We start from the raw sequence: 22,088 nt of genomic DNA on the forward strand, positions 1-22,088 counted from the left end.
GGACACCTTGGTTGGTTGTTTTGTTGTTTTTTGTTGTTGTTGTTGTCACTTTTCTTTCTCTCCATTCTTTCGCTCTTAGGTTTTTTTCTTTCTTTTTTTTTTTTTTTTCTTGTTGTTGTTGTTGTTGTTGTTGTTTTTGAGACAGGGTTTCTCTGAGTAGTTTTGGTGCCTGTCCTGGATCTCACTCTGTAGACTAGGCTGACCTCAAACTCACAGAGATCCTCCTGGCTCTGCCTCCTGAGTGCTGGGATCAAAGGCATGCGCCACCAACCACCTGGCTTTAGTTTTGGTTTTGGTTTTGTTTTCTTAACAGGATTTTATGTGGCCCAGGCAGGTCTAATGTCCACTATGAAGCTGAGGATGACCTTGGACTTCTGATCCTCTTGCCTTTACCTCCCAACAAGGGAGTTATGTCTTCTTTCCATCCACTGGTTGACAATTCTCACCACCATGAGCATAAGATAGAGCGCCACCACATTCCAGAAGGGCTATTTAAAAAAAAAAAATTGCATAATTGAACTGACTCTCTGGTACCTACATACCTTCTTTTGAAAACTATACGGGCTGCGGCAAAGGTCGGTGACAGAACACTTGCCTAGGGCGCAACAAGCCCCTGAGTTCAATTCCCAGGGTTGGAACACACCACCATCTTTACCCAAGCTCCGAGGAGATCCAGCACATCTGTACTCTCCGTGTTTGGGAGGAGAAGACAGGAAGACTAAGTTTGAGGATAACATGGGTTAAAAAAAAAATCACGTCTTTAAAAATCAAAAAGAAAGACTTCTTCCTTAGGTAGGCTGTCATAAAGGTCACTGAGGGTGAGCCTGCCTGTTGGCTGCGGGAAGCACTTTCTTTCCTGCTCCTGTTGTTAGTCAGGGACTCCACAGTTCCTACAGCGGAAGCGAATTTCACCAGTGCAGATTCCTAGGCCCCATACCTTGCTTCCATAAGCCTTTCACTCTAATCGGCATCCCAGAGCCTGCTCCCTGGAGGGCCCAGGTAACAGAGCATCTACCTGGCGTGTCCTAAGTGCCCCCTAAGTGTCCCTGGAAGACCCTGTGGGGGCGGAGGGGAGTTGGTGCCTGGGTTGGAGTAGGAGAACTGTCCTTGGAGCATGTATCAATTATGGGGAGCAGGATCTAGAGGAGCTTGTAGTAAAGTCCCGGGCCTAGAGAGGGGCCCAACGTCAGAAACAAAGCAGATAATTCCAGAATGCATTAGAGCCCTAGGTTAAAAAAAAATTAATAATAATACAGATACACTTAGAAATTTGAAAAGCTGGGCAGTGGTGGCACACGACTTTAATCCCAGCACTTGGAAGAGGCAGGAGGATCTCTGTGAGTTCGAGGCCAGCCTGGTCTACAGAGTGAGTTCCAGGCTACATAGAAAAACCCTGTCTCAAAAAAACAGAGAGAGAGAGAGAGAGAGAGAGAGAGAGAGAGAGAGAGAGAGAGAGAGAGAGAGAGAGAGGGGAGAAATTTGAGATAACAGGAAAGGACATCTTCACTGGGGAGGGAACCAACGGCGACATCTATATGCAAAGACCCCAAGTATGAGAAAAATGAGGCTGCCTTAGGAAGTGAAGTCCCAGTGGCTGATGTGTGGGCAGGGCAGATGACAGGCGCGTGGGGCAGGCAGAAGGATCTGGAGCACCTACGACAAAAGTGGTCAAGGCGTGGTCAGCCGGGGGGTTCAGGGAAACCTGAAGGTCGGCCAGCAAGTGGTGGCCAGGGGCAGGAGTATCTGCAAGGAGTCTGGGTAGGGGATCACACGGGGCAGCGGAGTCACTACTGTCCCTACTCCAGACGCTGGGTCAGCTACTGCAGCTACCCTCTGGCCTACCCAGACCTGCTGATGACGCCTTGGAGCTCTCTAGCGCCTCCTGTGACGTCAGGAGCCTGACCCGGGCATTCTCCGGGTCTGCGAGCGAGCGTGAGGAGCCGCTTGCGGCGGCGCGCGGGGTCGCATCCTGATGAAGAAGGCTAATGACAAGCAGTCCCCGCCCAAGTTGCTCGGTGGGTGCGCGCCCCCGCGCGGGGCACTGGTTGCTATGGACGCCGCGGCGGCCGCTTGCGGGCGGGGTCGCAGGGGGGTGCCGCGCTGCGCAGTCACCCTGGGGGCCGGACGCGCAGGGCCACGCTGGTAACCTGGGGCGGCACCATGAAGGCCCTCAAGAAGGAATCCCGTCTCAAAATTCCAACCAGCAGGTTCTTGGAGGCCGCAGAGAGCGTCAAAGGTTGGCGCTGGAGGCCTTGGGTGCTCAGGAAAACCCGACAGGGATGCTTGGGCTGGGGTTAGGACTCTACAGATTCGAGGGAGGGTCACTGAGACCATGGGGGTACACCACACAGGGCAAAGGAGGGAGACGCAGCGCTCTGGACTTCGGTGGTGGTGATATGGCAAGTGAGGGACTAACAGAGGGACTTCCGGGATCAGTGACAGGGGGACAGCCTTGGACAGGAGGAGTAGGCGACCTCCAACTCAGTTACATCTTAGGGTGGTGCAGGGGACTCCCTGCGTTACGTGAGAGGCCCAAGAACCAGGGAGCACCTAACGAGGTTCTTGGGTATTGAAGCAGGGTCACCTAAGAGTCATGCTAGGGAAAAATCCACTAGTAAAAAAAAAAGAAAGAAAGAAAGAAAAGAAAAGAAAAAAAAACGACCACGAAAACCCTAACTCTGTTGGCTTCAAGTAACATTTATTTCCTACCTCTTGGCCTTTCCAGCCTCATGACAGATATTCAGTCTAACATGGACTAGTACCATGAATGTTTCCATTTCCCATTTGCAACCTACTCCCCTTTAAAAAAAAATCCTGCTGGGGATGGACCCCAGGGGGCATGTGCATGCTAAGCAACTCTCTGGTACTGAGTCATCCCTTGCCCTGCTTTCATTTACTGAGGTCTATCATATGTGGACACTGGTAGGCACCTAGGTATCAATATTGTGTGACTCCAATCCTCCAGAAACACGATCAAGCGAAGACCCAGAGGAATACCGAAGGACTTAGAAAAGCAAATATGGATGCCTATGGGAGTTAAGGCCCCTCAGAGCTTCTGAATTAGGCCTTGGCTGGTGGACTTAGAGGGAAAGGTTTTCTGAAGTAGATGACTTGTCGGATAGATTAAAGAAAAAGACAAATAAAAAAAAAAGGAAGGCTTTGCTTCTCTGGGTTGGGAGAGCAGTGTGAATTTGTGGCTCAGTGAACACAGGAACCAGAGGACTCTGTGCAGGTGTGCAGGGGCCAGACCATGAAAGGGCTTCCTGTGCAAAGTCAGAAAGTCTTGTTTTGTGACCTTCTAGGCCCTGAGGGGACCCAGCCTCCTAGGCCTGGTGCAGCACACTGTGAAGAGGGGGGCAGGCCAGGAGTCAGTGGAGCCCCCTGGGAGGCCCAGAGACCTCAAAAGACCCGAGTGGGTTTTTCTCTCTTTCTTTTGGATATGGCTTTTATGTTCCTTCATAGTATAAAAAAGCTGGTGCTGTTTCATGACATACTTTTAATAGTTAAGAGAGAAGGAGAGAGAGAAAAAAAATAATAGGTTCCCTTTCCCAAGGGCAGCCAAGGGCTCTCCTAGCCACTGCCTCGTGCTTACCTACTTTCAGGGTAATCTTAATCAGATTTGTACTCTCTGCTGTAAACAGATCAAGGAAGGATTTTTTCACTGTGTATTTGTTTTTAATAAGGGAAGGATTCGATTTGTTAAATAGTCTTTGACTTAAGAACATGCACCAGAGCGGGGGTGGGGGGGGGTGGGGGGGGGGGTGGGGGGGTGGGGGTGGGGACAAAACCAGTGTTTCACATGGAAGGTCCCTTTCTCCTGAACTTTCTTAGAAGCCTCACCAGTGTCCGGTCCACAAGTGTGATCCTGTAGTCTTGTGCTATGTGCCTCTGAGGTCTCTGATTCTTGAACATAAAGGCAGGCACACATGACTGGGAACCTGTTTAGAAACCTGAACTACCTACCCAGGCCTGTGGCTCTCCTTGACCTTGTTGCTAAGCTACAAGTAGCACCAGCTGCCCCTTCCATTACAATGACAGATCCTTCTGCAAGGGACAGTTCCTGCCTTGGTTCCCTCAGCTCAACCCTGAAGTCAGTTCCCCAAGACTTTCAGCAACACTGAGGAACAATGACATTTGTTCAAGAAGTAGAAAAAAAAAAATCAGATCCCCTCTTCTACCCACTCCCTGGGTCCCCCTCTTCCTGACCCCCTCAATAACTCCTCTTGCCTTAGCTCCATCAGGGGTATTGCCCGACTGTCCCATTCAACGAGGCTTGTGTCTGACCCCTGTCAGCACAGAGAAATGCCAGCTCCGTGGCTCACCAACAGCCCCACTCAGCTTGGGTTTCCAGAACAAAGCACATGGGCCTCAAGTTCAGTAGTGACACACCCCTACCCTGTGGGGTCCTCCAGGACACCCCGAACTGCCCCCAACCTAGGACTGGTCCTTCCTGCCAGGTCTGCCTCCAGTCTGTCTGTCTGTCTGTCATTGGATGGGTCATTCTGAAATGTCAGCACTCCACTCTCCTGTTCCAGGGGTCAGATCTCTGATCTGGATTTCATTTTTCCATTACACACACACACACACACACACACACACACACACACACACACACATACACACACACATACACACACACACAAAATTAAATTCATGCCCAAAAATATTCACTGAGCACCTTTGTTATTGTGGTTCTTTTGTTTGGGGATAAGGTCCCAAAGCCACCATGCTGTTTTCCTTCATCCTGATCCGAGGCCCTGCTTCCCCAGCAAGCTTCCCATGTCGTCATGCCACACACACCTGCCACATTCAGCCTTGCTCACACTGTGGCCTTACCTGTAACACCACCATCTGCAGGTCCATCTCTGCAAAGCATTTGTCCCTGTCCAGCTCCTCCAGGCTGGATAGCTGTCCCTGCATTAGGGTCCTCAACTCTGCAACTGGCATAGTTATTCTTTGAATATCTAATCAGACCTATTAGCATGCATTCCACGCAGACATTCACATTAAGATCGCTGTGTGTTTGTTTCTTTCAAGAGGAACCACATTGTAGCCTCATATACTGTCTTCTCTGTCCTTTGCAGCACATAGAACGTGGTTGGTGTGCCAGGCATGGTAGCTCACATCTGTAAAACCAGCACTGAGAAAGCTGAGGCAGGAGAATTGCCATGAGTGTGAGGCAAGCCTGGGCTAGATAGTGAGTTCCAAGTCAGCCTGGGCTAGAAGGAGACTCTGTCTCAAAAGAAAACAAAACAACAAAAGAAAGTGGATAGTCTCTAGGATGGACTTCACTTTAAAATGCATACGTCAGTTTAATGAATATTTAGTTAACCAGAGCAGGCCCCATCCCCCAACTGTGTAGAGTGGCAGCATTTATGGTAATGCACTCAAGATAGTTCAAACCTCAGACCAGAGCTTTCAAGGGCTGCTTCAGTCTCAACCAATCAGGGTCTGTGTTGCTTGCTGAGCGTGGTGGGAACTTTGGCCCCAGGATTCTTCAGCAGTGTTGAAGGTTTGTGTTTATATCTATCTACCAGTAATTCTATACCCATTGGTGAAAGGCACATCTGGGACTGTTTAGTCCCTAGGGAAGATGTAGACTCATCAAGGTGATGGGTAGAAGAAACAAATGTCCTAGAAAACATAAATAATATGGAAATGCTTCTAACATTGGATGTCAACCGGCCGCAGTTCCCTCGTGGGTTGCCGCCACCTGCTTTGATGTTTGTATAGAAGGGGAGAGAATTAAAAATTGGAACCTAAGCCCATCTAGATGGGGGCCAGTAATCTCAGGGCTCAGGTGGCTGAGGCAGGAAGATGGCAAATTCCAGACCAGCCTGGGCTTCAATCGGAAGATCCTGTCTCAGAAAGAAACCTTGGGCATGACACACACCAAAGGTCATGTTAACACACGCCTTCGATCCCAGCACTGGAGGCAGAGGCAGGCCGGTTGGGTTTGAGGCCAGCCTGTTCTACAGAACAAGTTCCAGGACAGCCAGGGCTACACAGAGAAACCTCTCACATGAGAAAAAAAAAAAAGAAAAAAAATCTAAATTAAAACTCAAGGCTGCTGCATCTCCAGGTGTGGTGGAAGATCAGACCAAAATGGGGTCACACTGCTCAGCTCTGTGTGTGTGCACTTTGTGCAGAGACACCCTGAGCTATTTTTCCTGTGGAGGAGACGGACTTAGAGTTATGTTTGGAATGAGTTGTTTTTTTTTTTTAAACCACCTGCAATGTGGACATTTCCTTAAAAAAACAGTTTGACTGTGTAAACCAAAGCCCCGTGATGCTGTAGTGGTGTGGTCTCTGACAGATTAGAGAAGCACTAGATAAAACCAAAATGTTGTTCTAAACACCCTGACAGCTGAGTTTAGCTTCTCCTTTGATTGTTTTGTAGAGATGTTTACATCAAACCCTCCTCAGCCAGAGGGGGAAAAGATGAAATGACCAACCAGAGCGTCGAGGTGTACATCTAAAGGAGTTAAGCTACCTCTCTGGCGGCAGACAGGACGCGTCCTGGCCAGAGGGCCGCTGGCTGTCACTTAAGTGGCGTGAACTCTGATCGCTGCATTTTTCTGCAGTCGCATGGGCCACTGGTGGCATCTGGGTTCTCTGGCTGCAGTAGACCCTTAAATAATCTTGTCCTCAATCTTGGCCCCCTGGGCTGTTCCTGGCCCTGCCTGCCTCTGTCCTCAGGGTAGGCTGAAATCCCTCGCATGGATCACTAAGCTCTGGGTGCGTGACTCCTATTTCCTCCTGCCTTTCTGCCTCTCACCCGCTCTCACTCCACTCCAGTGATTTCACAGTGCATGCTTGGAGTTCCAGAGGGTTCTCCCTCCTCTCTGGCCTCTAGGCCTCCATACCATTCCTTCTGGAATGTTTGTTTTGTTGTAGGGCTTCTCTTCCTCCTTCACTCTCAGTAGGAATATCACCTCTTTATCGAAGCTCCTCTAGCCTCCCCTGGGTTGGGGCCCCTGAGTGCCTGACTAGTGGTCCCACACTCAGTCAGCCTGACCATGCTGTCTCCTGCAACTGTTTGCACCCCAAACTGAAACTCTCTTCCCAGGACCTCACTATATAGTTCTGTTTGGCCTGGTCTCCCTGTATAGACCAGGCTGGCCTCAAACACAGAAATCCTCCTGCCTCTGCCTCCCAAGTGCTAGGATTAAACTTTACTTTCTTTTTAAAAAATTTGTATTTATTTTACGTATATGAGTGTTTTGCTTAATGTATATATGTGTACCACATGCGTGCCTGGTGCACACACCTATCAGAAGAGGGTATCAGATCCGCTGGGATTGGCATTACAAATGGTTTTGAGCTGGTATGCAAGTGATAGCAATCTTAACCTGGGTCTCTGCAAGAATTGCAAGTACCAGATCGAGCGTCTTACAACGCTGGTTAAAACTGGCATTGTTGCAGAGGCAGGTGGATTTCTGTGAGTTTTGGGCCAGCCAGGATGACATAGTGAGACCCTGTCTCAAAAAGAGAAAAAGAAGCCTAATGCCAAGCCACTGCATGTGGTGGCATACACCTGTAACCTCAATGCTTGAAAGATGGAGTTAAGAGCATCAAGGTTATCCTGGGCTACATAGTGAATTTGAGGCCAGCCTGGGCTACATGAAACCTTATCTCAAAAAAAAAAAAATCAAAATTAGCAGGACGGTGGTGTCACATGTCTTTAATTCCAGCGCTCGGGAGGCAGAGGCAGGCATATCTCTGAGTTCGAGGCCATCCTGGTCTACAGAGCAAGTCCAGGACAAGTAGGGTGGTACCCACCTTTAAGTCTAGCACTTAGAAACAGCCTTGGACATGTGGTGTCAGGAATTGAACCCAGGACCTCACTAACCTGGACATGCTTGCTAGGCAAGCACTCTACCACTGAGCTGCATCCTGAGCTCTCAATCTGTCATCTTATTTATCTATGAATATATGCAAAGAGCTCTTAGAACACATCTCTTTGCTTCTCTCCAGAAAAGAAGCGGACAAAGGCACCTGAGCAGCCCACTCCCCCCATTCAGGAAGAGCCTGAGCCTGTCAGCAATGTCTTGCAAGGAGATGACATTCTTGCCTTGGCCATTAAGAAGGAAGACCTGAAGAAGGTAAGGCTGAACACCAGGGATCCCTTCGAATACCCAGCCACTCTTATGGTCCATCCCTCCCTTGGCTTCCTGATCCCAAGGAGTCACCAATTCCATTTTTTAAAAAAACCCATCAAATATAAAAATACAATTTTTTTTTTCTGAGTCAGGGTTTCTCTGTGTAGCTTTGGTGCCTGTCCTGGATTTTGCTCTGTAGACCAGGCTGGCCTCGACCTCACAGAAATCTGCCTCCCAAGTGCTGGGATTAAAGGCATGCGCCACTGCCAACCGGCTAAATACAAATTACTTTAGCATCTAAAGGAACTTACAGGAAGCTAAGTTTTGGAATTTTGAGATTCTAGTGGAGCCACAAAATAGTGAGATACCTTGGGGCAAATGCCATCATGCCCATTCCGCAGATAGGCAAGTAAGTTAGAAAGCATGGTTAGAAAGGAGCATAAGGCTGCTGAACTCCAGCGATTTCCCTTACCTGTCAGTCACCCTTACTGAATCTGTCTGGACATGCCAGGTGCCATTTCTTCCCCTCCACGTTGCTCCTAAATCTCAGGTCTGTCACACAGGCATTTCCAGGACAGGATGTATGGATGGAGCTGGGGGAGCCAGCTAGTCAGTCCTCAGGAATTCTACCAAGAAACTGGTGTGTGTGTGTGTGTGTGTGTGTGTGTGTGTGTGTGTGTGTGTGTGTGTGTGTGTGTGTTCCTCCTCTGCTTCTGCTTCCCAGGTAGCATTTTCTTCAACTTTGTTTCTTTTTAGCAACACATTCCTCAGTTAGTAGAAACAGAAGCAAAGCCTGTAGTTACACAGAAATTTATCATCCGTAAGCTCAAACCGAAGGACTCCAGCAGGAAGGTCTACCACTTGGTAGCACATCCTGCTCATCCTGACGCTGCCACCAAGCCTCTGGACTACTCTGGTATGGGTTCTCCGGACCTTGCATTCTTGGGTGGGTCGTGAAAGCCCACTCTCCACCAGACAGCTGTTTCTGTTTCTCCTCCCCAGGTCCCGGTGACAACTTCTTAAGCGGTGACCAGATCCTGCCTCACCAGATCCTGGGGAGTCTCCAGGACTTTAAAAGGATCGCAGTTGCTCGAGGGAATACCCAGGTTTGTTCATAAAGAGCTATGTGGCCGAGAGAAATCACTGAGGCCGCTTTGCCCCCCTGCAGGGTGAAAGGGGGGTGTGTGGAGGTGGGGGTACATGGGTAGGACTCAAGAGATAGGTCAGTCTCTGGGCTTAGGTGATAAGTGACCCTTTGGGAAGTCACAGAAGCCAGTTGCCAGTCTGAACAACCTTCTGCTGAAGTGGGAATTTACTAAAAGGAATTCAGAGCTCGCCTTGTGGAACTCTGGGTCTGGGTAGACTGAACCCCACAAGGCAGCAGAGCTCTAGGCCCAGCTCCTCACTTCCCGTCTCTGAAGACTGGATTGCTGGAGGGAGATGTCCCCCACTGTTCTCTGTGCTACCTTCCTGTCACCTAGAAATCCTCTGTCACAGATCCTCCCCTTCTATTGGGTGTGGGTACTAGGGGCCCAGCTCAGTCGCTCTGAGGGAAGTCATCCATTGGGAAGAGGAACTACCCTAAAGGATGTTGACCTTTCTGGGCAGAAGGAACTTTCACTGTTTGTGAGGTCCCCTGGGTGGTTTTCTTTTCCTTGCCACCCCATTGGTCCTGAGGAGGAGGCTTTCTTAGAGCAGGACGGAAGCCAGGGCCTGGGCCCAGGTCAGTCTTCCTCCACACTTGTGTGTTCCAGCTGGCTAAGCTGATACACATCCGGCCCTGTGTGATGACTCTCATCTCAGCTAAAGACGAGCCAAAGCCAAAGGCCCCAAAGGAAGAGAAGAGACCTCCATGGGCCCCACCTCTTCAGCACAACTTCCTGAAGAACTGGAGACGGCATGTCACTCTGTGGAAGAAGCAACAGGAAGCCCTCAGTGGTGAGCTGAGCTGACAGGGACCCGCCAGGCCTCCACCTGGCACAGAGGCTCCTCTATGACTTCTCCCCAACCTGTCCACAGCCTGGACTCGTACTGACTAACACTTGTGCCGTTGCTCTGAGAGCCCCTGGTTCTCGGGCCTCAGTGGGTCCAGAAATGAGCCGGAGAATGGGCCACCCGATCCATAGCGCCAGAGCCTGTGGGTTCTGTTTTGGTGCAGTGGTCACATTCTTCCTTCTCCCTGTCTAGGGCATCTGAAGAAGCCAGTGAGTGAGTTGCTGATGCACTCTGGGGAGAATTACCGAAAGATCCAGGAGGAGCGGGAACTGATTGACCGTGCACTTCCAACCCAGCATGACAGAAAAGTGAAGACACTATTCCCAAGTACAGAGAGAGGGAGACAGGGGGGAGAGGCAGACCGCACATGGCGAGTGGTGCCAGCTGGTCTCCAGTTACACGGGTCGGGAGAAAACAGCCTGTCCATTACCAAGCACTTGTCAAGCCCTTGGGATCTTCATGTTTCGGAGCTGTGCACTTTAATAATTTAGCCTGTGGTGGTCCCTGGCGGTCAGTTTATCATAAGATCCTAAATGTTTATCTCTGAAGGGCTTTGACTATATATATATATATAATTTGTCTAACCAAGGCCAAAGCACTGGGCTGTGTTCAGCACATCAGTGAATGCCTGGGTTGGGACCAGCTTACACCACCTTTCTGGTATCTTTTTTTTTTTTTTTTTTGGTTTTTCGAGACAGGGTTTCTCTGTGTAGCTTTGCGCCTTTCCTGGATCTCACTCTGTAGACCAGGCTGGCCTCGAACTCACAGAGATCCACCTGCTTCTGCCTCCCGAGTGCTGGGATTAAAGGAGTGTGGCCATCACCGCCCGGCTCTGGTATCTTGAAAACAAGAAAATAGTTAAATACCCACTCTTCTACCATTGGGTCCCAGTGGATGCCCCCACCAGCCTCTGACTGAGGTACGGAGGTGACCTCACTGTTCCGTCCCTCTTTGCCAGATTTTTAAGGCAGCAAATTGCTTCTGGAGTCCACTGGAGTACCTGGGAGATGAGATGACAGGTCTTCTCATGACAAAAACAAAATCTCAGCGTGGCCTGGTGGAACCCATCACACACGTCAGGAAACCCCGCTCCATCCAAGTGGAGACTGGTGAGAACAAGGCCTGAACCCATTCACTTCTTCTGCCTGATGAAGGCAGCGGCGGTGGCGGCGGCGGCGGCGGGGCAGTATGGTGTGGTCAGCGTGACTCTGACCCAAATCCTGGATCACACTTGGCTTTGAGCAAGTCCCAGACTCTACCTGGGATCCAGTTCCTTCCTCAGTGAAACTGATAGGAAGTGATAAAGGAGGCAGGGTAGTTAGGACCCTGGGCATAGAGCTTTCACCAGCCCCAATGCAGCTGGAATGTGACTCGTCTGCATAGAAACGAGCTGTCAGGGTAGACCAGTCAGTAGTCATTTCTATATTGGTTGCATTTCTGTATTGGTTGTGATAATAGTCTTCGTATACGGAGTTAAATGAACTATGTTACAATGAATCTCACTTAGAGTTGGTGAGATTTACCTTTTCAACATGCATCTAGAAAATCGGAAGTGACGCACAAGGCTTACATTTGTGGTCTTTACTATACTCCCATGGGGTAGCCAGGCTTTAAAGCCCACCAGCCTGTCCAGACTCACACCCCAGCTGTGCTGGCTTTCTGAGTTTCTATGAGGTAATTGGCTCCCATTGTTCTTGATTTTCTATCATAAGCATTGTGAGGGCTTAAAAGAGACATTATATGCATTTAAGGGTTTCTGGCTCCCTTGCTAAGACTCAACAGAAGGTAGTTGCTGTTGTTACTGCAATCCAAAGATTTGGCTATCTGGCGGCTTATTTTGTGGGATTCCTGTAGACGGCTGCTAAGGAGGTATAGGACCTTCAGAGACCTGAAGTGGAGCTGCCCCACAGAGGCTGTATTCATTCCCCAGTCCTCCTCAGGAGTGCTGCTGGGATGGGTGTTCGCAGGGCCCTCAGGCAAAGGGTGGGAAGCGGGCATGATAGCAGCCTGTCCCGAAGGTCTTCCATCTCTCCTCTAGGATTACCAGAGCAGAAGGATGCTTGGTACCGTTACACCTGGGACCGGAGTCTGTTTCTGGTCTACCGGCGCAAGGAGCTAAGGAATATCATGGCAGAACTGGATTTCAACCAGCAGGTTGCTAATGCCTTCATACCCTATCCTGAGGCGCTCCAGGTGACCTGCCAGCCAGCTCACCCTGCCTCTGTTCCTCTTAGGATATCGACGGCCTGGAGGTGGTGGGTCGTGGGAAGCCCTTCTCGTCCATCACGGTGGAGGAGTATTCGCCCTTTGAAAAGAGCATGAAGAGCTCCTCTGAAGACACAGCGTTCCTGTGAGTCCGAGCCCCGAGGAGAGAGGGAGGCTGGAGAGCGCAGGCGCTCTGACATCCACCAGTGTTGGAGGGCAGGTTTCCCTTTCCGAAGTCAAAATCGGAGTGGCCTCACCCCAGCCTTGCCAGAGGCTGCCTCCCTGTCCTCTGATGCATGACCGCATGTCTGCCAGCTGTCTGCTGCCACCTTCTTCCCCACAACTGGATCCTAGTGGGGATTGCCCATGCATCACTGTGGTACTTAAATGTCCTCACCCCCAGAACCCTCCACAGCTATTAACAGGGAATGGTCTTGGAGAGAGACTCAGCAAGGCTGACCAAGTCTCTGGATTTCCTGACAACTGTGTCCATAGTTCCAAGTGGTGTGAGCGCTCAGCCTCCAGGAAAATAAAGAATCGGTTTTTTTTTGTTTTTTTTTTTCTTACAGAGACTCATTGACCAATGTCTCTGACATGGTCCCCATGCCTATTCTCGGCCCTTCACTGCTGTTCTGTGGGAAGCCAGCTTGCTGGATCAGAGGCAGTAACCCAGAGGACAAGGTAAACTGCCTTTTCAGCTTCATGCACTTGCAGGAAGGGCCTCCCTGACGGGCCAGGCCCCAAGGTGACCGTGACAGTCACAAGGAGTCCACACAGTTTCTGATAGGTGTTTTTATCTGATTGCACATTCCACATGCCTGGAAATGGTAACAGCAGCACTAACTGAGGCAAAATGAGATCACAAGGCTGAAAAGGCTGGCGGTGGTGGCGCACACCTTAATTCCCAGCACTCAGGAGGCAGAGGCGGGTGGGTCTCTGTGAGTTGGAGGCCAGCCTAGAATAGAGCAAGTTCCAGGACAGCCAAGGCTATACAAAGAGACCCTGTGATGGGTAGGGGGAGACAGAGAGAGAGAGAGAGAGAGAGAGAGAGAGAGAGAGAGAGAGAGAGAGAGAGAGAGAGGTGGGGGGGGGCATCACTGATAATACCTAACCCTCCAGCAGGCAAATAACCCCTTTTACATAGATGGGGATAGATGGAGGTTTTAGGATAGTATTTAATATTATTTATTATTATTATTATTATTATCATTATTATTATAGTTTTTGTATGTGTATGTGAATGTGTGGAGACTTACACACATGTGCATGTGCAAATGTGTGTGAGCACACATGTTGGGTGCAGTGTACCTCTTGTATGAACGTCTGTGTGTAGGCCTGAGGCTGACAGAGCGTCTCCATCTCTTTCTTTCCACCTGTGTCCTGAGGCAGGGGCTTTCACTGAACCTAGAGCTAATGTTGGGGTGAGTCTGACTGGCCAGCTCACTCTGGGGATTCCGTCTTCACCTCCTATGTGCTGGGATAACAGGCAGACTGTCACACTCAACCTGGCTTCTGGAGATCAGATCTCCAGTCTTTGGGCTTGCAAACTAACCTCTGAGTCACCTCCCCAGTACCTGTTCTAGAACATTCTTCAGATGCTAAGGACCAAAAACAATACCGGGTGTCAAATACTTCTCTTCTTAGTGTTGGTGATAACCTCAGAGGCAATTACCGGTGTAGGGTTGACACCACTCAGGGTGACTAAGCCCAGAGGAACAGTGTCAACACTGGACTTTCAGAGAAGTCATAGGAAACAGGGATGACTTGGTCACCCAAGGGTGAAACTTCTAGCCAGCACAGTGCTTGTACCTACTTCCTCCCACAGCAAACCATTGGAATTGGTGTTCGCCTGACATTTGAGACCCTCGAAGGGGAGAAAACATCTTCAGAACTAACTGTGGTCAATAACGGCACTGTGGCCATTTGGTATGACTGGCGACGGCGGCCCCAGATGAATTTTTTCCAAGACCTAAAGAGAAACAGGACGCAGCGGTTTTACTTTAACAACCGGGAAGGTACCCCCAAGCTACCCTCCTCACCAGCTCCCCATTTGCCTCAGTGACCGGGACACTCCAGTGTTTGGTTAGTACCTACCGGTCTCTCCCCCTCCTTCTGCCTTGACTCTCCCGTTTCTTTCATGAAGTGTGTGGTCTAACTATTCACATTTGTTGAGAAAACAAGAGAATTCTTGAGAATGCAGAGAGGGAGGAGCCGTTCAGGGAGCACAGACCTGGGTCCAGGATGACCATCTGTTCCTGACTGACTCGCTCTTTCCCAGCTGTAACACTCAGAGTCACCCATTCCGGGAAACCTTATGGTCCTGAGAAGCAGGGCTGGCTGGCTGGCGACCAGATGTGGGCTGGGCTGCAGTACGCTTTCTGCACGTAGACTGGCGGTCCGGCCAGCTCCTCCATCACAGCCTCTGCCTCTGTCTCTCTCAGGTGTGATTCTGCCTGGGGAGACCAAACACTTCACCTTCTTCTTCAAGTCTCTGAATGCTGGCATCTTCAGGGAATCTTGGGAATTTGGGACCCATCCCACCCTCCTGGGAGGTGCTGTCCTTCAGGTCACTCTCCATGCTATCTCACTGACCCAGGACACTTTTGTCGAAGAGAGGAAGTTGCTGGAGGTAGGGGACTTAGAATGTCAGCCATGCGGGCAGCACATGGGTCACTCAGGGGTTCCTCCAGGGATCTTTAATTTTCCTATCTTGAGAGGTGATTTTTTTTTTCTCACCACACAGACAGATAACTACTCTTGCTTAGGACACAATACCCAGGCCTTTATGATGTAGAAGATGGAAGGACAGGCTAGGGCAGGCCAGCCAGGGACCCTGCCTTGCAGCCCTGAGTTAGAAGGGAACAAGATGAAATCCTGAGATACAGACTTCACAGAAGTATGTAGGAGTCCCTAGTGGGAGCTTTCACACTGGGGCTGTGAGTCTCGGGTGGCTATGGGAGACCTTAGGGTGGGGCTGCCTTTTGTTTGTGGCTGTCTGCCGCTGTGCGGTAGAGAGGGACTGAACTGCCAAGACTTCCGGCCCAGAGACAGCGACTTAAGTAACCAGCTTCAGTACCCTTCTCATTGTCAGCCTCCCTGCAGAGTCAAGGTGAGAGCTGGAGGCTCTTTGTCCCTGTTCAGTCTCGGTGTGGTTTTCTTGTGCCCTGCTCTGTGGGATTCTATGGAAAGCTGGGCATTTATGTGGTACCCTACACACACAGCTGCCTGCTTCAGGCTGGGGCTTGGCCCGTGCCAATTAGATTGTAACTTTGACAAAGGCCAAGTTCACTGTATTTGCTGACTCTAGGACCTGTGTGTGTGGAGAGATGCCCTTCGGCTGGGTTTCTATGACACTGTGTGGCCAGGCCAGAGGAAAGTTCACTACCATTCTTAATGGCGCCCAAACTGTGGACTCTGACTCTACCCCTTCTTCCAATAGGGGAATTGGAGGGTCCAAATCCTGTGCAGGAGTGGCTCTCCTCTGGCACTGGCCTCTGCTGGATGCCTTTTACCTTTTTGAGGGGAACATGGATGTTTAGAGAGACCTGGAGATTTTTGTGTCTTGCAATAATAGGTGTCTGTGTAAGTCAGAGGGACTGACGTCCAGGTAGGAACTCAGACCCTACTCTACAATGTTCTGACTCTCTCCTTGAGGATACATGGGCAGTGGAGAGCCTAGGCTGCCATCTTATGCCGTCTTTCTTTCCCCCAGAGTAAGCTGGCTGCCCACGAGGCTGTCACCATCGCACAGAGTGTGCTGCAGGAGTTGCTGAGGGGTGTCTCGACTCCAGAGCGTGTACCATCCCCTGTGGATGCCAATCTCACCGAGGAGGACTTGTTCCACCACAGGAATCCTCGGGTATGGGTTGGCCCTGTGCACTCTGGGTGGTTGTAGTAGCAAATCCTTCCGCATGCCGGAACCTGTGCTGGGCACATCTTCCACAAGTAATTCGCCCCCTCACCTCGATCCTAAGAGAGAATGAGTGTGGTTTATACCCTTACAGGATGTAAATATGGGGAATGAAGGCCTAGAGGAGTTAAGGAATGTACCCAAAATAGTTGACAAGTGGGCGGATGCTTAGTGAGACCAGAACATCATGTGATTCTTCGTTTAAACCTTGCCTGTCTTGGGAGGCCCAAAGGCATGTGCCTCTGTGTCTGTGTCCTCCCTCACCTGGGCTGCAGTTGCATTACCAGCATCAAGTGGTGCAAAACCTGCACCAGCTGTGGCAGCAGTGCTCGCTCCTGCCTCTGAAGACTGACGAGGCCAGGGCAGGGCAGGAGGATGCCCTCAGCCCCAGAGCCCGGCCGGGTCCACTGCCGGTGGTGTTCGTTGACAAGGCCCAAGCAGACCTCGAACACTCCATGAGCAGCCGGAGCAGCAGGAGCAGCAGGAGTCCAGTCTTGGACGCCTCACAGCTGCAAGTGAGGCAGGAGTCGGAGACCCTCAAGGAAACCCGGGAGCCCTTCCTGTCTCAGAAGACTGGCGTGGGCAGCAAGAGTTTTCCACGGAAGAGCATCATGGAGGAGATCCTGGTGGAGGAGAGTCCTGACAGGGAGAATACCAGGAGCCCTTGGGAGCTGGAAAGCCTTCCCCTGCCCAAGTGGAACCTCTGCCTGGAGGACTTCAGAAAGGTGCCCCTAAGACTCTGGTGGGGTTGGTGGAGAAGGTCCCTGGGTGTGTTGCTCCAGCAACTTCCCTTGGCCCATGGGCGTTTAGATGAAACCCGAGGGCCCAGAAAAAAGTAGTCTCTTGAGTCAAAACTTTTTTTTTTTTTAAACAAGGAGCTTCTTTGAAAACTGAGGTTCATGGGAATAGATTTTTTGAGGCAGGTCACTGGTTCCCAGAGAAGGCATCCTCTATAGACTCCATAGCTTCTGTTCCATGTAGCCAGGTCCATTGCTAGAGAAAACACAGGGACCCTTGGAGTTCTTCTGGTCCAGAATGGTTGCCCATGGTGTCCATGGCCCTAACCAGGCAGTGATAACCTTTCCTGAGGAGATCCAGAGAGAAGATGCCCTCATCCGGCTCAACAAGGCAGCCGTGGAGCTGTGCCAGGAGCAGAAGCCATTGCAGTCTGACCTCCTGCACCAGATGTGGTAGGTACCCTCCTGGGGACCACCCCAGATCTCCTTCCCTTGGTAGTACCTGGCCAGGGGCCCTGGGAAGGTAGCCCCGGACGCCAGGATGCTAAGAAATGCTACAAACATCTCATACTCTGGAATCTGCTACAGCAGCCTCACAGCTGCCCGTTGCTCCTCTGGGGAGCAGTTTGCCTCCCCGACCCCATTCCCTCCCCCTTGTCTTGTTCCTTCTCAAGCAGAAGAATGGGGGCTGGGGTGGGAGGGGGCAGAGGACACTTGAGGGGAGAGGGAGCCTCACAAAAAGCTTCACTTCTCTGTGTCACCGAGCTGTCACCTGTTTGGACTTACGTGGATAGGTTTTTGAAAGGTCCAGAACACAGCCTCAGGAGCCTCATGCCGGGAATCTTGTGCAAGGCTCAGTCAGCCCTTCCCATGGAGCCTGACTGAGTCTAGCCGTCACTCCAAGCTGGAATTTAGACTCTCAAGCAAGACTGAGTTCATTCAGGCTTCTTAATACCAGTCCTGGTCCTTGTCTCTTGGTTGCCACCACAGGGAAGCCAGATTTCCGATGTGAACACTTGCACGGTGTCAGGGAGGATTGGCTGCTTGGTAACATGGCATTTTCATGGTAGTGTCCCCCCCGTGCTGGAGTCTTCAAAGGGAGGCATCCGAGCCTCCGAAGGTTCGAGGACAGATGAAGAGTGACGGCTTTTCTCCAATGTGTCTTTTCCTCTAGTTTGCAGCTGTGGCGAGATGTGATTGACAGCCTGGTAAGCCAGTCACTGTGGCTAAGGGCTCTTTTGGGATTGCCTGAGAAGGAGACCGTTTATTTGGATGTTCCAGAAGACCAAGGTCAGACATTGTGAGGGCTCACCTCGATGTAGTCTTCTCTTCCTCAGCCCTCTGCCCTGAAGGCAGTAATACCTTGACTCTTTAACCCCTTATGGTAGGTACTTGAGTCCCTAGTAGTGGGGCTCATCCAGCTTGGTTTTTGTGGGTTTTTTTTTCATCCATCTTTGTGTCTGTTGCCAGGACTTGAGACTCAGATTCTACCTTGGTGGAGTCCCCTTGTTTAGCACGCTGAATCACAGGGAATTTAAACAGAGTGGAGCTGGGACCGAACTGTCTCTTGCCCTGGTCACACAGCCTTGTTCCCTAAGGTCACGTGGAGGGCTGGAGGAAGTCTTCTTCCCCCCCCCCCCCCTTCCTTAGCCCTCTCTGCTCTCAGCCTGCAGGGATTCTCTATTTTCCTCATCACCCAGCTTACCTTGGCATAAGCCTGGGGTGTAGGCCAGGCCATGCGTTCGGGGGGGGGGGGGGGGGAGGCTTCTGGATGTCTCCCACTTTCCCCCTCTTAGGTCAAAAGTCCCCCACAGTCGTAGAAGTGAAGGTGGCGGTGAGTAAAGTCGGGAAGGAGGAGCGGAAAGGGGCCACACAGGAAAAGAAAGTGCTGGGCGCCAGAGACAAAGAGGAAAAAAAGGGGGCCAAGGCGTCAGGGAAAGAGGTATGTGCGGCTGTGATCTGCACCCCGATGGGGCTGGGGAGTGCTGGGGGGGGGGACATGGGAGGGGGGCGGTCGCTTCAGGAGAGCCACCGGAGAGAACATCAGACCTCCCACAGGAGCTGTTGAGGTTGTGTGTCTCCATTTCTCCACGCAGGATCGCCTGAACAGCAAGAAACTGAAGGCAAAGGATGACAAGAAAGTGGTGAAGTCTGCAAGCCGGGACAGGCTCTCCTCAGAAGACCCTACCCCTGACAGCACGGTCCCTTCGCAGGAGCCCATAGACCCCCTGGTCATGCAGAAATATACCCAGAGGTTGCATGCTGAGGTGAAGGGAAGAGGGGACTACCATACCTCCCAGCCCTCACCCCTGCATCTCTCGTTCCCTTTCTTCCACTGAGGAGCACCTGCATTTACCTACAAACAAACAAACAAACAAACACCAGAGAGAAATGAAGGTTGGCCAAGGAAGGGTGCCTTAGGCAGAGGAAGCAGCTGATGCGGAGGAGGAAGTGGGCCAGGAGGGTGGCAAGGAGGAGAAGCTGCAGACAGGGCATGTGGTGGTCAAGAAGGCCTCGGCTGGCCCGTGTGAGGCCTCGGAGTTTCCTCTGGGTGACCCCGGAAGTCATGCAGAATTCCTCATTGAGAGTGATATGATCGGACGTAGGGTGCCTCTAGCTGTCCTTTGGAAAACAGACTCCCAGGAACACACCAAGGGTGAAGGCTTTCCCTTTGTAGAGCTGCGTCCACCTCCCCACAGGTACACACTGGTAAGAGGTGTGTTTCCTGGGAGAATACCGTGGAGGGTTGTCTTAGTCCTCTTTGTTGCTATAACAAAATACCACAGATCAGGAGATTTATAGGAAAAGTTTATCTTGGCTCACGGCTCTGCAGGCCAGAAAGCCCAGGAGTAGGGCCCCCGGGAGGGCTGGGCTTGTGTGGAAGGTACACAAAAGGAGACTTGTTTCCTGACAACCGCCAGGACTCACTGTGGTGAAGGTATTAATTGCTCGGTGCAGGTGGGGCCCTCCTGACTCAAAGACCTCTTAAAGGTCTCCAGATTTCTCAACACTCACACCAGAAGCAGATTTTAACATGAGCTCTGGAGGGGGCAATGTACATTCAAAGGATAGCCAGTGTGCATTTGCTGAAAAGACTTCATCATGATCTGGTCTTAAGCAACAGGTCCTCAGAGACGCCCCAGGTCATCTTAGTCTTTGGTTACTATGGTTTTTTTCAAGGTGTGTGGGAGGTCTACAAAACCACGCTGACTAAGTCAGCATATCTAACAGGGATGCTTTGTCTTTCCCTGATAAGGCATTGCGAATCTGGGCTTGCATTACTGTACACTGTGGGACCACCCCAGGGTCTCCTTTGACCAGAAATAGTTTGCTGCTGCCTGTGACATCATTGAGTCTTCTGATGGCTGATGGGCTCTAGAAGGGAGTTTTGGGGCTCTGGGGACTCCGGGGTATAAACACTTCTTCGACCCTACGGTTTTAAGAGTCAATTTTCTTAGGCTGTGTGGTCCAGCCGCAGTAGGGGGGCTCAGGCTTGGTTTTTGGAAGCTTCAATATGTAGATCTATGATCTTACAGGAAGGAGAGTTGGCTTCTGGAAAACCAACACAGAATTGGAACTGATTCCCAGGCCCACTCCAGATCTAAAAAACAATTACATGCAGCAATACACTATCCAACTTTGGCATTCTGCTCTCCGTATTTCCTCTTTTAGTAAGTCTGGTACATCGGTGCCTTCTGCAGGCCAGCCTTGGCTTCTGATGTTTATCCCATTCTTGCAGGTCTATGGGCTGCTGGATAACCTGGTTACCGACATGATGATCCTGGCTGATGAGCTCAGCCTCCTAAAGAGTGTTGAAGAACCTTTGCGTTTTTGCAGCTGATTCCTGGGCCCACGGTGCCTCCTGGGAAAATGGTTAGAAAAAGTCAATAAAGAATCTTTAGGTTCCTACCACACCCGTTGTGCCTCTGGGGACGCTGGGTCTCAACTGTGTCAGGTGATGGTCTAGGACCTCCTGTATCCCACCTGCCCGCATGTGGTTCTCAGAGCCACCCACATGGAGGGAGGCGATGTGCAGATGACAAAGCAGGAGAGCAGGTCAGGTGACAGGGCAGATCGATGCATCTTTGGAGCAGTCGCTGCCTGCCTCAGGCCCACACTTTCAGGGTCATGCTTCCCGGATCCAGCTCAAGTGGCCTCACACAGTAGGGACCGAGTGAGGGACTAGGAGGAGAAGCAGGGCTGATGGAATCTGACTTTCTGGAATCTTCTACTTCAGCTCACCTCATCCTTCAGGATGGCACTTGCCAAGCTTTTTAAACCCCAGAGGAATTGGGGCTGAGCCCAGACCCACCCCAGGTCTGAAGAAAAACAAAAGTACAACTATTTGCAACAGTCCAAGAAACTCTCACATGTACGAATTTTCCCTCCCCATCTGTTCTCTTTAGCACCCTTGTCCTAAACAGACGTTAGTCTTTGGGGCTCTGGTCGGCTTCATCCCTTCCGCCAGTCAACTCCTCTGGCCCTGAGCCATTTTCCTGCTACAGTGAAAAATGTAATCTCAGCGGGACACTGAAGGTTGTAAATTCAAAATCAGCCTGAGCTACATAATGACTTTGAGGCCAGCCTGGGCTACAAGGGGAGACAATGTCTCCAGGAAAACAGCTTTGAGAGTTCCCACTCCTTCCTGGAACGAAGGAATGTGGGACTCGTCAAATGGGTGAAGGGTAACAGCTGGGCAAGACAGGCAGTGCCTGCTCAGGTCATCCTGGGGCTTCTGTTGTAACAACTGCAAACAACTTGTGGGCTGGGGGGTCTCTAGGAGCCACGGAGGATTAAGGGCAGCCGGTAGCTTGGGAGTAGCCAAATCCTGTAGGATTCATACTGACCTCATGAGCCTCCAGCACTCTCCAGGTGAGATGTGGAAGAAGGAGTTTGAGAGCCGGCAGGGCCCCTCCAGAGCTGGAGAGGCAGAGTCCTCAGGACCCTTGTGGTAGCAAGGGGAAGCCAGCTGGGAGCAGGAAAAGACAAACCCCAGGGGTGTTCTGCCTTCTGTTTTACTGTCGCCCTGACTAGGAGGGGTAGGGCGTGGTGGTGGTGGTAGTATTGGAGTTGCCTCCACCCCTACCCCATTCCCCTTCTAGCTGAGGAGGTAGTGGAAAGGTTAACTCCCGGCAGGGT

At 51.1% G+C, this 22,088-nt stretch overlaps 1 protein-coding gene and 1 long non-coding RNA gene across 3 annotated transcripts; one reads left to right on the forward strand and one right to left on the reverse strand.

Annotated features, from left to right (window-relative positions):
• The first annotated feature begins 1,908 nt into the window (after window positions 1-1,908).
• On the forward strand, window positions 1,909-20,863 carry LOC114692887 (MYCBP associated protein). Of its 2 annotated transcripts, none has more exons than XM_037200613.1 (19): window positions 1,909-2,015; window positions 7,978-8,105; window positions 8,859-9,018; window positions 9,105-9,208; window positions 9,857-10,040; window positions 10,290-10,405; window positions 11,056-11,206; window positions 12,136-12,251; window positions 12,332-12,447; window positions 12,872-12,983; window positions 14,128-14,317; window positions 14,744-14,931; window positions 16,015-16,161; window positions 16,488-16,937; window positions 17,281-17,402; window positions 18,124-18,239; window positions 18,746-18,891; window positions 19,046-19,216; window positions 20,689-20,863. In XM_037200613.1, the coding sequence occupies exons 1-19, from the start codon at window positions 1,973-1,975 to the stop codon at window positions 20,788-20,790; spliced, it is 2,862 nt and encodes a 953-aa protein (XP_037056508.1). In that variant the 5' UTR covers window positions 1,909-1,972; the 3' UTR covers window positions 20,791-20,863. The 2 variants fall into 2 exon arrangements, with proteins under 2 accessions (XP_037056508.1, XP_028724797.1); XM_028868964.2 differs by lacking the exon at window positions 1,909-2,015 and adding an exon at window positions 2,048-2,236.
• Window positions 19,745-21,883, reverse strand: LOC119086908. The gene is made up of 2 exons (XR_005090302.1): window positions 21,797-21,883; window positions 19,745-20,811 (listed from the first exon to the last, which is right to left on the reverse strand). It is a non-coding gene; the product is annotated as an uncharacterized LOC119086908 (long non-coding RNA).
• Between the last annotated feature and the right edge of the window lie 205 nt (window positions 21,884-22,088).

This window comes from Peromyscus leucopus, chromosome 8b (assembly GCF_004664715.2).
Source record: "Peromyscus leucopus breed LL Stock chromosome 8b, UCI_PerLeu_2.1, whole genome shotgun sequence".
In the NCBI taxonomy this organism is placed as follows: domain Eukaryota; kingdom Metazoa; phylum Chordata; class Mammalia; order Rodentia; family Cricetidae; genus Peromyscus; species Peromyscus leucopus.

Excerpts from the sequence above, each read along its gene's own strand:
- LOC114692887 (XM_028868964.2), top strand. The coding sequence starts at position 2,161 with ATGAAGGCCCTCAAGAAGGAATCCCGTCTCAAAATTCCAACCAGCAGG. Across the intron at positions 12,448-12,871 it reads TCTGAAGACACAGCGTTCCT|AGACTCATTGACCAATGTCT; the intron begins GTGAGTCCGAGC and ends TTTTTCTTACAG. Across the intron at positions 18,240-18,745 it reads GGATGTTCCAGAAGACCAAG|GTCAAAAGTCCCCCACAGTC; the intron begins GTCAGACATTGT and ends TCCCCCTCTTAG.